The sequence below is a fragment of the Panthera uncia genome, assembly GCF_023721935.1.
Source record: "Panthera uncia isolate 11264 chromosome A1 unlocalized genomic scaffold, Puncia_PCG_1.0 HiC_scaffold_16, whole genome shotgun sequence".
Taxonomy (NCBI): Eukaryota; Metazoa; Chordata; class Mammalia; order Carnivora; family Felidae; genus Panthera; species Panthera uncia.
The window spans coordinates 76,116,655-76,133,347 of NW_026057576.1; the positions used below are offsets into that span (position 1 = coordinate 76,116,655).

The 16,693-nt window shown below is 42.0% G+C and overlaps 1 protein-coding gene across 1 annotated transcript in view; it reads left to right on the top strand.

The window, feature by feature from the left end:
• The window catches only part of MYO16 (myosin XVI), a 458,605-nt gene that overhangs the window by 305,638 nt on the left and 136,274 nt on the right, over positions 1-16,693 (top strand). The window contains exons 23-26 of the mRNA XM_049647209.1: positions 7,061-7,136; positions 12,201-12,376; positions 14,803-14,883; positions 15,125-15,330. Coding sequence (XP_049503166.1) covers positions 7,061-7,136; positions 12,201-12,376; positions 14,803-14,883; positions 15,125-15,330 — 539 coding nt within the window. The remainder of the gene's footprint in view (positions 1-7,060; positions 7,137-12,200; positions 12,377-14,802; positions 14,884-15,124; positions 15,331-16,693) is intronic.

A 16,693-nucleotide genomic window follows, 5' to 3' on the forward strand; every position in this document is an offset into this window, starting at 1 on the left:
GATTGATAGGGGATCTCATCAGGTGAGGTGGACGTCTTCCTGTAGACAGTGAGGATTGATCAGGGATCTCATTAGATAAAGTGAACGTCTTCCTGTAGACGGTGAGGATTGATCGGGGATCTCGTTGGATGAGGTGGACGTCTTTCTGTAAATGGTGAGGATTGATCGGGATCTCATCGGGTGAGGTGGACGTCTTCCTGTCGACAGTGAGGATTGATCAGAGATATTGTTGGATGACGTGGACGTCTTCCTGTAGACGGTGAGGATTGATCAGGGATCTCGTTGGATGTGGTGAACATCTTCCTGTAGATGGTGAAGATTGATTGGGATCTCATCGGGTGAGGTGGACGTCTTCCTGTAGACAGTGAGGATTGATCAGGGATCTCGTTGGATGCGGTGAACGTCTTCCTGTAGATGGTGAGGATTGATTGGAGATCTCATCGGGTGAGATGGATGTCTTCCTGCAGATGGTGAATACCGACTGGTGATCTTGTTGGGCGAGGTGGACATCTTCCTGTAGACGGTGAGGATTGATCAGAGATACTGTTCGATGACATGGACGTCTTCCTGCAGATGGTGAGGATTGATTAGGATCCGATGTGAGTGATCATTGTTCTTATATTCCATTTGTTCTCAAAATTAACTTCACATTCTCGCGTCCATTTAGGACAAAAGTAAAGTAAATGTGTGTTGTTTTAGTCTCGATTATATATTTTTCATTGTGACCACCTTGTTTTCTTTGATTTTTTTTTAAAGCAAAAACAAACACAGCCATTTAGTTACATTTGTTAAAATACAGTTTCCTTGTAGGGCATGCAATTCTGAGGTGGCTAGGCATAGGTCAGATGTTAGTATTGTGCTAAGTTTCTGAATTTGTGTTATCCCCCCACCTCCCTACTGGAGGGGGATGTCAGAGGAGGCCTTGTCGGGGGCCGGGACTTTCGCCACCACCCAGAGCTAACCTGGCCACAGCTCCCCTCTCCCAAACCCCCTCGGTGGAGCCCACATAGGAAGCAGTGAAGGGGCATGCCAGCCCCTCCCACCTGCTCACCCTGAAGCCAGGGAGGGAGGACGAGGGGCACAAGAGACCAGAGCACTTCTCTGCCCAGCAGTGACAAGAGTGCCCTCCTCTTCTTTGTCAGAGGTGGTTGAATGGAGAGCTTGACTTCTCCCACGTGGCAGCAACAAGGCTGTTGAGTGGCATGAAAGGAAGCCAGCTGAAACAGAAGTTTAAGCTAGAGACTTTGACGCCCTGCTCTGGACACGTGCCCGGACATCTACGTAGGATCTCCGCAAGGACAGAGAAGAACTCAGCAGCACAGTCAGCCAACAGGTTCTACTAGTTTACAGAACGTTTACGACGATGAGAGCAGCATATGCCTGCTTTTTAAGTTCCAACAGAACATGTATCAAGAAAGACCACTTGCAGGGTGGTGTATCAAGAAAGACCACATGCAGGGTCGTAAATAAAAAAGAAGTTCAGAAAGAATGGAATTATATAGAGTGGGCTTACCTCCCACAATGGAACCAAACTAAAAAACCAATACCAGAAAGATGCCACGAGAATTTCCAAATACTTGGGAGCCAAACAGCGCCCTTCTGTATAATCCATGGATCAAAAAGGAAGTCTCCAGGTAATGGAAAAAAATGTGCTGAACTGAATGAAAATGAAAATATGCACTACGTACCGACTGTGTGAGACACGGCAGGAACATTGCCGAGAGGAAAATTTATATCACTAAATGCACATGTGAGAGAAGAGGAAAGTCTTAGTGATCTAAGCTCCTACCTCAAGAACCTGGAGAAGTGAGAGCAAAGTAAACCCAAAGCAAGCAAAGAGAAGGCAGTAACAAGACCAGGGATCAATGAAATTGAAACAAGTTAAAGGAAATCAATGAAACAAAGAGCTGGTTGTTTGAAGATAACCAAAATAATGGCAAGCCTGTAGAAAGAATGACAAAGAAAAAGGAGAAAAGACACAAGCTGCAATGTATCAGAAATGTCACCACACACCCTGCAGACATCAGAAAGATCAGAAGGGATACGATACCCAACTGTCACAAACGACTTAGATGAAATGGACCAATTTCTCAAAAAGCACAAACCACCTCAGTTGACCCAATGCAAGAGATCACTGAATGTCCCCATAAGCATCAAGGAAATGAATTTGTAATTTAAATCTTCCCCAAAGGAAAGTTGGAATCCCTGGTGGTTTCACAGGAGAATTCTACCAAACGTTTAAAGGAAAATTAACAGTAACTACATAGTCTTATCTAGAAAATAGAAGAGAGAGCACTTCTAAGTTCATCTTATGAAGCTAGTAGTGGCCAGTACTAAACCCAGACAAAGACAGTACACACAACCACACCCACACCCACACAGACACAGGAAACTGAAGACCAGTATCCCTCATGAACACATATGCAAAAAGACTATTATTATTAACAACTGCAAGTAACAATGTATGAAAAGAATGATCCACTGTGAATAATTTGTTTCTTTTTCTGGAGATGCAAAGCTGGTCTGATATTTGAAATCGGTCAAGATAACCCACCATGTTAATAGGCTAAACAAGAGAAGAGTCACATGATCATATCAATTTGATGCAGAAAAAGCATTTGGCAATTCAGCATTCATTCATGATAAAAACACTCAGAAAATAGGGATAGAGGACACACAACCTCAATTTGATAAAGAGCATCTACGAATATCCTACAGTTAACATAGTATTTGATGGTGAAAAGCTGAGTGTTTTGCTCACAAGATCAGAAAGAAGGGAGGGATGCCCGTTCTCACCACTGTTATTAAACACAATGCTGGAAGTCCTAGCAAGTTCAGTAAGGCAAGAAGTGGAAGAAAAGGCAGATATATTGGAAAGGAAGAAATAACTCTGTCCCTCTTTATAGATGATGTGGTTGTCTGTGTATGAAATCCCAAGGAATCTACTAAAAAAGGAAAAAAGCCTTATAGAACCGATAAGTGAGTTCAGCAAGGTCACAGGATACAGCATAAACACAAAATAATCAATTGTACTTTTATATTCTAATAAGGAGCACTGAAATTAAAAATACAATAACAGTTACAATCGCTCATTAAAAAATGTGAAGAGGTATAAATCTAACAAAGCATGCAGACGATATGTTTGCTGAAACCCACAAAACACTGATGAAAGAACCCAGAGAGCTGCATAGAAGGAGGCGCATCATGTTCACGGCTTAGAAGACAGTATGGGCAGTAGTCTTACATAGTAACATACATAGTATGTAAGTTACATAGTAACTTACATAGTAGTCAACATAGTAACCCTTCTCCCCAAATCGCAACCCAGGTTTAATGCAATGCCGATCAAAATCATAGCAAAAATTTGTCGAGGCATAGAGATATAGATAGGCAGTGTTATTCTGAAGTTTATATGGAATGGTGACTAAATTAGAATAGGTTACACAATTTTTATAAAGAATAATTGGGGAAGAATTCATCCATTTAATTTAGTGTCTTATTATAAAACTTCAGTAATCAAGACAGTGGTGGGGGGATTGACACACAGATCAATGAAACAGAGTAAAGGGCCCAGAAGCAGACTCATACCAACATGTTCAACAGATTTGGGGGAGGTAAGTGTGCCATAAATGGGCAGCACGTGGGATCTGTGCACTGAGGTAAATGTCCTGCATTAATGTCATTGCATTAATGCCACTACCCTGGTTGTGATAGTTCTGCAAGATGTCACCATTGGAGGAAACTGGGTGAGAGGTCTACAGGATCTGTCTGTTTTATTTCTTACAACCGCATGGGGATCTGCAAGTATCTCAAAATTAAAAGCTTAAGTCAGAAATATTTTAAGCTGTTTGTAGCAGGTTATATATGGATGTGATAAATGGGCACGAGTGGGTATCATTTATTTAGATTTTCAGATTGCCTTTGACAAACCCAGTAGTAAATGTCACTGATGTAAAGAAATTGTCATGGTTCAGAGACCAAATTTGGAATCTGGTTGTATTTTATTGTTGAGATTAAAGAAAAAAAATTAAACACTCACCTATGTGTTTGTTGGGTGTGTATACTTCTTGGATCCATCCACTGAAAACTAGAAACATTGAGTCCCCCCCCCCCCAATAATGTGCTGCTAATCACCTCCAGGGTTCAGGAGGGAGTCTCATTTGATTTTCTCCTCAAGTACGCAAGGGCTTCTTGAGGAAGTATTTCGTTCCAGACTTGGGACCCAGAAAAAAATATTGTTTAGAACGATTCATTAACACTCCAGTAATGCCAATTTTACGTTACATGTTCTCAGTCATTTGCATTATTATATTGTGATGATAAAGAAATATGCTGTTGTGGGAAGTGTCTAATACTTGTGTTGAGCTGTACATCGAAATCCTGTCCATATGGTGGTCAACCAACCCTAGTCAGATGCTCTCAGACTTGGAGTGCCCTTCAGAGTATTATTTCATACACGAAGAAAGACCCTGAGAGTGACATCGTCACAAAATAGCACAAAGTAATTCAAGATTTGCTAATGTTACACAAAGTATGAAGTTGTGCTAAACCCCACGCTTCCTACGAGCGTCAGACTGCCCTCGCTGAGCATTTATTTGTACTTGGATGTGTGTACTAGATGTTGTTTTCCAGGGAACTTGACCAACTGGAGTCTCCCAACTGAGAAATTTTGAACTTTAGTTTTAACAGGAGGCCTTTATCTTTTTCTCCATGTCTCCACATCCCGGGGCCATTCGTGAAAACTTTCCAAAGCCCATGATCTTGTGAAAATGAAAGACTCAACAGCACAATCTTGAATGAAATGGACAGCACCGTGTTTTGCTATAGTTGGTCATAATATAACACAACCTTTTGTTCATTTCACCAAATATTTATTAAATGTGTCCCATCCTGGGGGCGCCTGGGTGGCTCAGTCGGTTAAGCGGCCGACTTCAGCTCAGGTCATGATCTCGCGGTCCGTGAGGGCTGTGAGTTCGAGCCCCGCGTCGGGCTCTGTGCTGACAGCTCAGAGCCTGGAGCCTGTTTCAGATTCTGTGTCTCCCTCTCTCTGACCCTCCCCTGTTCATGCTCTGTCTCTCTCTGTCTCAAAAATAAATAAATGTTTAAAAAAATAAAAAATAAAAAAAAATAAATGTGTCACATCCTGGGACAGTTAGAGAACCAAGGGCCAGGTGCTCAAGTATAGGACAGGAGACCCGGGATTAAGACTCCTGGCCTAGGGTAGTTCTATTTTTAACTTAAAATTTTTTTTTAATATTTATTTTTGAGACAGACAGAGACAGAGAGACAGAACGTGAGGGGGGCAGGGGCAGAGAGAGACACAGAATCTGAAGCAGGCTCCAGGCTCTGAGCTGTCAGCACAGAGCCTGACGTGGGGCTTGAACTCATGAACCGTGAGATCATGACCTGAACTTAATCAACTGAGCCACCCAGGCACCCTTATCTTTAACTTTTTGAGGAGCTTCCATACTGTTTTCCAGAGTGACTGCATCCGTTTGCATTCCCACCAACAATGCAAAAGAGATCCTCTTTCTCTGTATCCTCGCCAACATCTGTTGTTGCCTGAGTTGTTAATTTTAGCCATTCTCACAGGTGTGAGGTGGTATCTTATCATAGTTTTGATTTGTATTTCCCTGATGGTCCGTGATGTTGAGCATCTTTTCACGTGTCTGTTGGCCATCTGGATGTCTTCTTTGGAAAAATGTCTATTCATGTCTTCTGCCCATTTCTTAACTGGATTGTTTATTATTTGGATGTTGAGTTTGAAAAATTATTTATAGATTTTGGATACTAACCCCTTATCAGATATGTCATTTGAAAATATCTTCTCAAATCTTGCCATTTGCAATGACATGGATGGAGCTAGAGTGTTATGCTAAGTGAAATAGATCAGTCAGAGAAAGACAAATATCCTATGATTTCACTCATATGTGGAATTTAAGAAACAAAACAGATGAACATAGGGGGAGGAAGAGAAAAAAAAGGGAGGCAAACCATAAGAAACTATTAACTGTAGAGAACAAACCGAGGGTTGCTGGAGGGAAGGTGGGCGGGGGATGGGCACTAAGGAGGGCACCTGTTGGGTGAGCACTGGGTGTCGTATGGATGTGATGAATCACTGATGAATTGATGAATCACTTCTACTCCGGAAACCGATACTACACTGTGTGTTAACTAACGTGAATTTAAATAAAAACTTGAAACAAAAACAAATAAATAAATGTGCCCAATGGACAGGGCATTTTGCTAAGTATGGGGGGCAGACAGAGCTGAACAGTCTATAGTAACTACCCTTAAGGTATGGCGGGAATTTTACTGCAGGATGTAGAAATGGCCATTACAAAACAAGGCCAGAACAGGAGCAAAAACAGCAAGGAATGTTGTTAGAGAAAATCAGGTAGTCTAGTGTGTGTGTGTGTGTGTGTGTGTGGGCGGGGGGGAGGGTCTGTGTTTATATGTTTAATTCAGAATCATTACGTTTTCTTCATTTTTTTTAAGAGACTTTATTTTTGAATAATGTCTACATCCAACATGGGGCTCGAACTCACAATCCAGAGATCTAGAGTCTCGTGCTCTACTGACCTGGCCAGCCAGGTGCCCCATGTTTTCTTGATTTTAAAGACTTCAGATTAAGTGTTTAAATGATCCAAAATGACCTTTTCAATAAAGAGACCATTGAATTTATCAAACCGAAATCATTCCTCCTTCCCCAGGCATGGCGGAGTCCTCCTTCCTGGTTTAGTGAGTTTTCTGAGTAGGGTAGGGTCCTCGAGAATAAAGGGGGCCTGCATGAATGGGAGCCACCACCATGTTCTCTTGAACTCGCAGTCAGAAGGGGGAGTTGGAAAATTAGAGCAGGAGGGGTGTCCCTTTTTTCATGTGCAGAAAGACGGCACCTGGATGGGAGCTTTGAACTTGTGTGTAACGTGAACTTGAAGACCTGACACGCCTCTCTAATGAATAATTGAAAACATCCTCTGAGTCAAATTATTCTTTAAAGGAAATTATTTTGGTGGCCATGTTTAAACATTAGTAACTATGCCATTTTCTTTTATTATAGGTAACGTATGAAATTGTCGGAGCAATTGAAAAAAATAAAGACTCCCTTTCACAGAATCTTCTATTTGTAATGAAAAGTAAGTTTTCCCCCTATGGTTAAAATGCCACACATTCTTTATTTCTCCGTCTCTCCGTCTCTGAACATTGTCCTTGGTAATATGCCACCAGCTACGGAATAATTGAAATATCTCTTACATCCTAAAGCCCAGAATATTAAAGAATGGATCTTGCCACACTGGACATTGGCTACAATTTCATTTGGGGTCTAGTAGAAACCATAATTTAACAAAGCTTTTAGCAGATAGAAATATAAAATACCTTTACCACTCTAGCGATATGAATATAAAAAAGCTCTTTTGTGACGACTAATGAAGACGAATACAGCTTCCAAAATTATTTAGGCCATAGCAGGGTGAATTCCATTACTTAAGATGACTCTGGAGCACACCTAAGGGTGGTATTTTATTCTTACGTACTTTCAGTTATAAAGAATTAAAGCCCACGGAGCAGAGGGAGTGTACAAATTTATATACACACACATACATGCGTGGATGCATGCAAATTTATAGGCCCCTCTACTCAGTGAATCTTAGCACTTTAGGCGCATGTATGTTTCTATGCAACATGTAAGTTACTATATGGCATTTACATGTGGTGCGTTTGTGTGAACCAGTATGTATCTTCTGCGTCCTCTAGCAATTCTTTTCTTATTAGCAGTTCTGCAGGGCTTCTCATTTTCCAAACAACCTGTTCAGTGGATCAAAATATATCCTTTTTTGTGCTGTAAGTTGCTCTAAATGAACGGGGTCCCTGAGAGCGATAGACCTTCATGAGATAGTTAAGTGCCTCCGAGCTGGAAACAAGACATCTGTGTCACCGCTGGTTTGAGGCACATACTTACCTCCAATCAAGCAGAGCAGATGCACAGTGTAGTTTTTCACAGGGAATTACTCTGCTTGTCTCTCAGACCTTTGCTTACCGAGCTCTCCTGAAACGGAGACGGGTGGGGAAGGCGTGAGATTGAAAGAGTATCATGTAGAAAGAGAGAATTGAAATAGTTGACCCTACTAATTACCATTGCAAATATATTCCTTCTAGTTTTTAATGATGTCAACTTCCATTTGGAGTCATATAAATAAATGACCTTTCAAGTCATATATTTTTTGAAGATCTAATCTATAGCGTGTTTTTTGAAGTCGGTGCCGTGCCTTCTTTATTTTTGTATTTCAGGGAATAGAATATATATTTTGAAAGAGAATGTGGCGGTTAGTGATATCAAATTATTTTTATTTTTTTTAACATTTATTTATTATTGAGAGACAGACACTGAGGATGAGCAGGGAAGGGGCAGAGAGAGGGGGAGACAGAAGAATGAGAAGCAGGCTTCAGGCTCTGAGCGATCAGCACAGAGCCCCACAGGGGGCTCAGACTCACAAACTGTGAGATCATGACCTGAGCTGAATTCGGAGGCTCAACTGACTGAGCCACCCGGGCGCCCCTGGCGGTTAGTGATATTGTGATTATCTGCTTATCTTAACACCGTCCCTATATTTCAAAGTCATTCTTTTGTGTACACTTGCTAATAAGCTCCAAGAAAAAGGAAGTGAGTCTTGTTGTATTCCAAGTGCCTTCAGCTGCAGGTACGTCAGAACAAGAGGATGAAATTTACAGTGTCTTGTTATAGGTAAATGGGAGATGTTTTCTATAAAGGACAAGAGAATAAACACTTTAGGCTTTGCAAGCTGTAGGTCTCTGTTGCAACTACTCAACTCTGCTGTTATAATGAGGGAGCAGGTGTAGACAGCACAATTGGACAGGTCTGCGTTCCAGTAAAACTTTGTTTACAGAAACAGGCCACGAGCCAGATTTGACCTACAGGCCATGATTGCTCACCTATTCTATCATGTAAACAAAAGAGGCATGGTTATGATAGTATTTTATTAATCTGTAAAATGTTTTGATGTCGTAAGTAATTGTTAAAAGCAAGTGTAATTTATAGATTCTGTTTTTTTTAAATTTTTTTTTATTTTCGAGTACCTTGCAAGGTACTTTGTTTGTAGTATCTAATTCAGTCTTCATATTATCAAAAAGCTCACACATGGGGAAGGTGGTAGGGTCTGTTGCGGGATCTGAACAAACATACCTTTGTTTGTGTGATACCTGGTCAACAGCTATTGTGTCTTTTACCTCTGAGCGTCTCCACAAACCTGCTCATAAACGGCACACCAAAGTTAGCTTATCCCGATTTGCTGGCAGGAAGACACTCGATGTGATAATGTCTGTAGACCCCTGCAGGGGATGCTTCCCAGTCCAACGTAAACTGGTGATGTTGAAGCGATTTCAAGTCTAAAATTACAAAATCAGTACCAAGAACACCCAAATGCCCTTCCCCAGATTTACTTTCCTCTCTTCATTTCTCTTCCTCTATCTTCTCCCATCTTCCCACCCTGTCTTCTACTCCCCCGTCCCTTCCCTCTGTGTGCCTGTGCATGTGTGTGTGTGTGTGTGTGTACATGTATTTTCTGAACCATTTGAGAGTAAGCCACAGGCATCTTTCTGCTGACACACCTTGGTATGTATCCTGAGATCAAGGACAGTATGTTACAAAACATCGGTACTATCAGAGTTCTGAACCTTGACACGATCCTAATGTCTAACCCCCAGTTCCCGTCTCTGTGTCGCTTACCCCTGCCATGTCTTTCACAATGATTTCCCCCCAGTTCAAGGCCAGTCACTACACTGAGTGCCATTTCCCTCCTGTCTTCTTTCATCGGGGACATTTTCTCTGCTTTTCTTCTTCTTTCATGACTAACATTTAAAACCTAAAGGCCAGTTATTTTGAAGGCTGTCCCTCAATCTGGATTTATTTGCAGTTTCCTCACGTGGGTGTCAGCCCGTCCCTGCTCGGTGGGAACCCCACAGAGGTGCTGGAGGGTCCCCAGCCCCTCCTGTTTGGAGAACACAGTGACAGTCTGAGACCCTACTGGTGGCACGGCCTTGTTAAGGGGGCATCCTTCCGGCTTCCGTAATTGAAAGCTGCTGTTTTACTCTGTAGTTGATAAGTAGCTTGTGAGGGAGGTGAGGCAAGGAAATATTGTCAGACCGTCATCCGCTGGCTGGGGTGCAGGAATGATTCTTGCCTAAATCAATGATGCCTCTTATGGTCGCGCTATTGTGATTTTCTGCTCCCCCCACCAATTTTCCCATCAATAGTAACATTCAGCTGTACGATCTCCCCTTTGTCATTCATTGATGAATTAGACTGCTATCAGTATGGACTCATGGATTCTTTTTCATTCAGTGAATCACAGTCTATGACTATCTTTATTTTGATGCTAAAATTGCTCAAGACATGGCCAGCGAGAATCCCCTCAAGCCAGCCCCTACGTTCTTTTTCAGGTTCTCATGATCTTTATTAGCACTGTCTTATAGTCCTGCCTTCCAAAATGTTCTGGGATCATCTTCTACGCCTCAGAATCAGCTGTGTGCCTGACACGCTTAGGTTTATCATAGAGAAGAATGGTATTAAGGAACACTGAGGGCTGGGGGCTTGTGAGCTCATTGCTACTGGATTGTCCTTGCTTTTAGGCCCCTTCTGAACTAGACAATTAAAGATATACAGGTAACAGACAGAGATGCAGCCCTATATTAAAAATCATGAATTTTGGGGTGCCTGGGTGACTCAGTTGGTTGAACGTCCGACTTTGGCTCAGGTCATGATCTCACGGCTGGTGAGTTCGAGCCCCGCATCGGGCCCTGTGCTGACAGCTCAGAGCCTGGAGACTGCTTCGGATTCTGTGTCTCCCTCTCTCTCTCCCCCTAACGCACTCACATTGTGTTTCTGTCTCTCTCAGAAATAAATAAACATTTTTAAAAAAATTTTAAAAATCATGAATTTATCCTGAGAGCTCTAATTTTCATCAGAGCCCCTTTTTGCTTCCTGCATTCCATAATTGTTTCTCCCTCCTCTCTGACACTTCTCCCTGGTTCCCTGTTTGTTTATTAATGTGGTGACTTTCCTTTGTACGAATTGCCACTAAGTATGTTAGCCTGAGCAAGCAGAATAATCTGGATGTGGAAAAGTTAGGAACACTGCTTTGCCACTGACCACTGCTCACTAGCTGATAGGTAAGCAGGATCCCAAATGATATGCACATTATTTCACACTTTAATCCTGTATAATCCTCAAGGTGGGTATGTGATGGTCACTTTGTAGAAAAGGAAACTGAAGCGTGAGGATTATCTACATACAGACATAGGGGACATGAGAAACGTGCCTTCTAGATTTCCAATCGCCGCATACAGTTTTCACTGTGCTATTCCAATTTGTAGCCAAAATGTATTAGAATTTGTATAACGTAACATCTGAAATATATCAGCTTTTTACATGTGTAGCTTAACTGGATCAGAAAAAAGAGGGCATTTCTTTCCCCTGACACCTGGTACAACCAAATGAGACAGGGTCTCCCACAGGTGTTTAAATACCACCCGGAGACGGGTTACATCCGAGGAAGTGTGTTTCTGGGGATGGGGAGCGGCTGGCCGAAGCCACAGGTCTTCAGGACTTGGCCAAGGGCACCGAAGGCCCGGAGACCCTAGAAGGTGAGGTGTGGCTCCCACGGCTACGAGAGCAGCGAGTGTTGCTCAGTTAGAGAACCAAGGGCCAGGTGCTCAAGTACAGGACAGGAGACCCGGGATTAAGACTCCTGGCCAAGGGCAAGAGGAAGATCAGAATTCATCAAGTGTTACGATGAACGGTGGGGAAAACAAAATAGGGGCAAAGGGGAAGACAGACGCCCTCAGTGACATCTTGCACTTGGAAAGTTGTAGTGGCAGCAGCACTGGGGTGTTTACTGCTCATGTAAATGCTGATTTGGGGGCCCCTGGGGGGCTCAGTCGGTTGGGCGTCCGGCTTCGGCTCAGGTCATGATCTCACGGCCCGTGAGTTCGAGCCCCGCGTGGGGCTCTGTGCTGACAGCTCAGAGCCTGGAGCCTGCTTTGGATTCTGTGTCTCCCTCTCTCTGCGTCCCTCCCCCACTCACGCTCTGTCTCTCTCTGTCTCAAAAACAAACGTTAACAAATTTTTTAAAAAAAATACTGATTTTAATGCCACTCATGATATGCTTTTATTTATTTCCTAGCCAGTGAAAATGTCGTGATCAATCACTTGTTCCAGTCGAAACTGTCACAGACAGGATCCCTCGTATCTTCCTATCCTTCTTTTAAGTTCAGAGGACATAAATGTGCCCTGCTCAGTAAGAAGATGACGGCTTCTTCAGTTATTGGAGAAAACAGGAATTATCTAGAACTTAGTAAGGTAGGAGTTTCTATGATTCTTGTTTGGTTGTTTTGAAGTTTGCTCAGTATGTTTATTTCGTCTTTTTTTTAATGCAGTCTTGAAAACTGATGGAAATAAATCATTTGATTTTTAAAATGAAAGACAGGTTGCCTGCCTGACATAGAACCAGCAGACAGAGGAAACATGATGGGAGAGTCCAGCAGAGGGAAAGTTTGATAGCAAGTAGAGCGTTAGTAATTGTATTGGTTGTCTCTGCAACATCCTGTTTATGCCTCGTCTCTGTGACTGTCCCTCTGACGAATGGGGAGTGACTGTAGCAACGTTAGCCTTCCGGGGAAGAAACTTAGCTACCTTATTCTGTTGACATTAATCACTGCTGAGGCTTCAGGTCTCCAAACAGTACATTGTGGCTTCTCTTACAGACCTTGTGTATTTCTCAGGTGCTGGAATATTTGTAGACTTTGTAGATTTCAAACGTACTTTCTTATCATCCTCACTTCCAGTGTGGACTTGCCCTCCACACGTGCAGTTACACTCACAACATAGAGGTTCTGTTTGTACCATGGAAGTAAAAATTCAGCAGGGGTGTTTCAAATGGATAGGAAACAGGTAGGAAATGTGGCAACTTTAAGGACTCAGTGCCTGACGGTAGCCTGGTTTGTTTTGCTTGTCTCCATCAAAACTGCAGAGAGGGGAAATCTGTTTGGGAAGCTGTCCAGGACAATCGGTTTTAGAAATTCGGTTGTTGTAGATTGTTAGAATGCACTTAACTTACCAATTAAAATGAAAGCATAATTAGAATCAGCTCTATTTTAGAAGATTGGCAAGATGTATAAAACATATTAGAAATAAGTGTGTGTGTGTGTGTGTGTGTGTGTGTGTGTGTGTGTTTAGCCAGTGGACCCTACAATTAGAGATCCTCTGATATAGTCATTTCTGCCCTGTGTGATCACAGGAATTCAATCTCACTGCATACAAAATGGCATTTTTTACATAAAAAAGACAAAGGGTTACTCTTTGTAAGGAAGATCTCTACTCCTGAGGGTTTCACTGAACCTTCTGGCCCTTCCTTCCTCAATCATGCTGGAAATCGAGAGCAAGAAATCACCACCCACCTCTACACTGTAATTTTTAACCTTAATTATTAAACATTACCAGGCATAGATGCCATTAGTCTTTTCCCTAAAGGACTGCAAAACGAAGATAATTCACAGTGGTTCCTCCACCCAGAAAGGGAAATTGAGCGTTCAGTTTCAAGGGATGGAGATTTATTTATTACGATTCTTCCTTAAGTGTTCCATTCCTCACTTCCCTTCATACTGGCTGCATCTCTGCACGGCCAGCCCTGTGACTGGCAGCGTAGGGCTCTACCACTGTTTAACTGAGCATCACGCTTGGCTTTGTGTTTGGAGAAAACCGGTTGATTTTGGACCAATTGCTTCCTTTTACATTCCCTTGTCAGTTAACAATGGGTCATTCCAGCCTGACAGTTCATGTCAACGGGAGGAAATCAGCTGCTGTCATGGTAGCAATAGCACCACATTGACAAGAGTCTTTTATCAGGCTCTCTTCTCCTACCAAGACCTCTTTATTGTAACATAAATGATTTGGGATCTATAGATACGTTGGTCTGAGTCTGCGTGATTTTGTGAAATGCAAATGGTACATTAGTGGCTGAGGTTCCTTTTAACCCCTGGTGGAGTTTAATTAATTACCTTCTGCCCTTTATTTCTTTACCCACTGGCTCCATTTCCACTGACTTCTTTTATCTCCATTATCATTTAATCTTTGCTACATATGATTTTTTTTTCTTTTAAGAGCCGTATATAATTACTCATCCAGGAAAACACAAATTGTTGCCATTTTCAGACAGATAATTTACTAACTCCTTTTAGTAGTTAAAAAAAAAAGAGGAGGAATGGGAAGAAATTGATTGTGGTTAAACTTAAGGGAATAAACCAGCGCTTGTTAGAACATCAAACCTTTATAGCATAAAATAGTATCCTTTGGCTTGGTGGTAAGCCTGCTGCTTGGTGATGAACACGCATAGTGATGATACACCCAGGCCTCCCAGGTGCGCGGACTGTGCTACCCAGCAAGGCAGGGTCGATGTTTACTCTCAAAATTAAAATAGATACAGGACGACAACTTCTGTGTACTTGAAAGGCTGGCAGGAATGGTGTTCTTTTACGTGCAGTTTCAATTTCCCCAATTCACAGTACCATCGCAGAAAACTCATTTGGTACTGATTTTTACAGTCTGAGTGAATTTACGTGGATGGGAGGGTAAATTTTTTCTTGTAAATGCAATTTAGTTAACTACTACTAAGATCGCTCCCTATGTTGTACACCTGAAACTAATGTCAACTACAATTAAAAATCAGTCAATACATACTTAGGTAAATAAATCCACTCACCCTTTCTTTCTTTTTATTTTCATTACAGTTATTAAAAAAGAAAGGAACTTCTTCGTTTCTTCAAAGACTAGAATGGGGAGGTCCAGTCACGATTGCATCACAACTCAGGGTTAGTGGACTTTTCGGTTTTCCAAAATTTAGATTTAGATCTTGTCAACTGTAGAGGGTTTCTGCATCATCCCCCCCCCCCCATTTTTGACCGCTTGGAAACCAGTAAGCACTCACACACGGACACACACACCACGGAGAATTCAGACTAAATAAAAGAGTTGTGGGTTGAAGATAAACTCTTTATATTTTCAGGCAGTGTCTTCTTTGGAGAATCAGTTGTGTTTTGCTTCTCTCCTTAGAAATCTCTAGCAGATATTATCGGAAAACTTCAGAAGCGCACGCCCCACTTTGTTCATTGCATCAAGCCCAATAACTCAAGGCTGCCAGATACCTTTGATAATTTTTATGTATCTGCTCAACTACAATATATCGGAGTCCTGGACATGGTGAAGATTATCCGATATGGATACCCTGTTCGCCTTTCCTTCTCGGATTTCCTGTCAAGGTAAATTCTGCTCTTGAGACATTGTATGTACTGCTTAGCCCTGCATTCTGACCAGACTGTCGCAAGGATCTTCTGTTTTGTTCTCTCTTTCGGGCATTGATTTTACTGTTTATACAATTGACTCTTTTTTTTTTTTTTAATTTTTTTTTCAACGTTTTTTATTTATTTTTGGGACAGAGAGAGACAGAGCATGAACGGGGGAGGGGCAGAGAGAGAGGGAGACACAGAATCGGAAACAGGCTCCAGGCTCCGAGCCATCAGCCCAGAGCCTGACGCGGGGCTCGAACTCACGGACCGCGAGATCGTGACCTGGCTGAAGTCGGACGCTTAACCGACTGCGCCACCCAGGCGCCCCTGACTCTTTTTTTTTTTATTTTTGAGAGACAGAGAGAGATAGAGTATGAGCAGAGGAGGGGCAGAAAGAGAGGGAGACACAGAATCTGACGCAGGCTCCAGGCTCTGATCTGTCAGCAAAGAGCCCGATGCAGGGCTTGAACTCACGGACCGTGAGATCGTGACCTGAGCTGAAGTCAGACGCTTAACTGACTGAGCCACCCAGGCGCCCTGATGTAAGTTGACTCTTTGAACAGTGGGGGATTGGGTTAGGAACGCCTCTACCCAAGCACTTGGAACCCCACATGTAACTTTTGATTCCTCCACAACCTACCTACTAACAGCCTACTGTTGACCAGAAGCCTTACTGATAACAGAAACAGTGGATTAACACGTATTTTGTTAGTTATATGCATTATATAATATATTCTTACAATAAGGTAAGGTAGCAAAAAGAAAATGTTATTGAGAAAAACCATAAGGAAGGGAAAACACATTTACATTTCTGTACCGTATTTATCTAAAACAATCTGCATGTAAGTGGACCCACACAGGTCAAACCTGTCTTGTTCAAGGTTTAAGTATATTCTTCCAGCTTGAGTAAACAAAACACTCTGGGAAACAATGAAATACACTGACCAAGCTTTTGTAAAAGTTACTAAACTTTGATACCTTGGAAACCATTTTCATGGTTTCCACAAACCACAAACCTTAAATTAGGGGATTTCCTTGCCGTTAAAGATTTCTACAATTGGTGTGTATAATGTTTACCTAACAATTTTTACTTAAAAGAACATATATGTGTGATTATTTTCTCCTCTATGTCTATGAACAAAATATTTTTTAGATCAGGGGTTGGCCAACTACACTCATGGGCCAAATCTAGCCCACCACCTATTTTTGTAAATAAAGTTTTATTGGAACACAGCCACTGGTGAAATAAGGACTATGTTTGTTTTTAGGCAGTTAAAAAATAATAGAGGGAAAGAAAGAAAGAAAGAAAGAAAGAAAGAAAGAAAGAAAGAAAGAA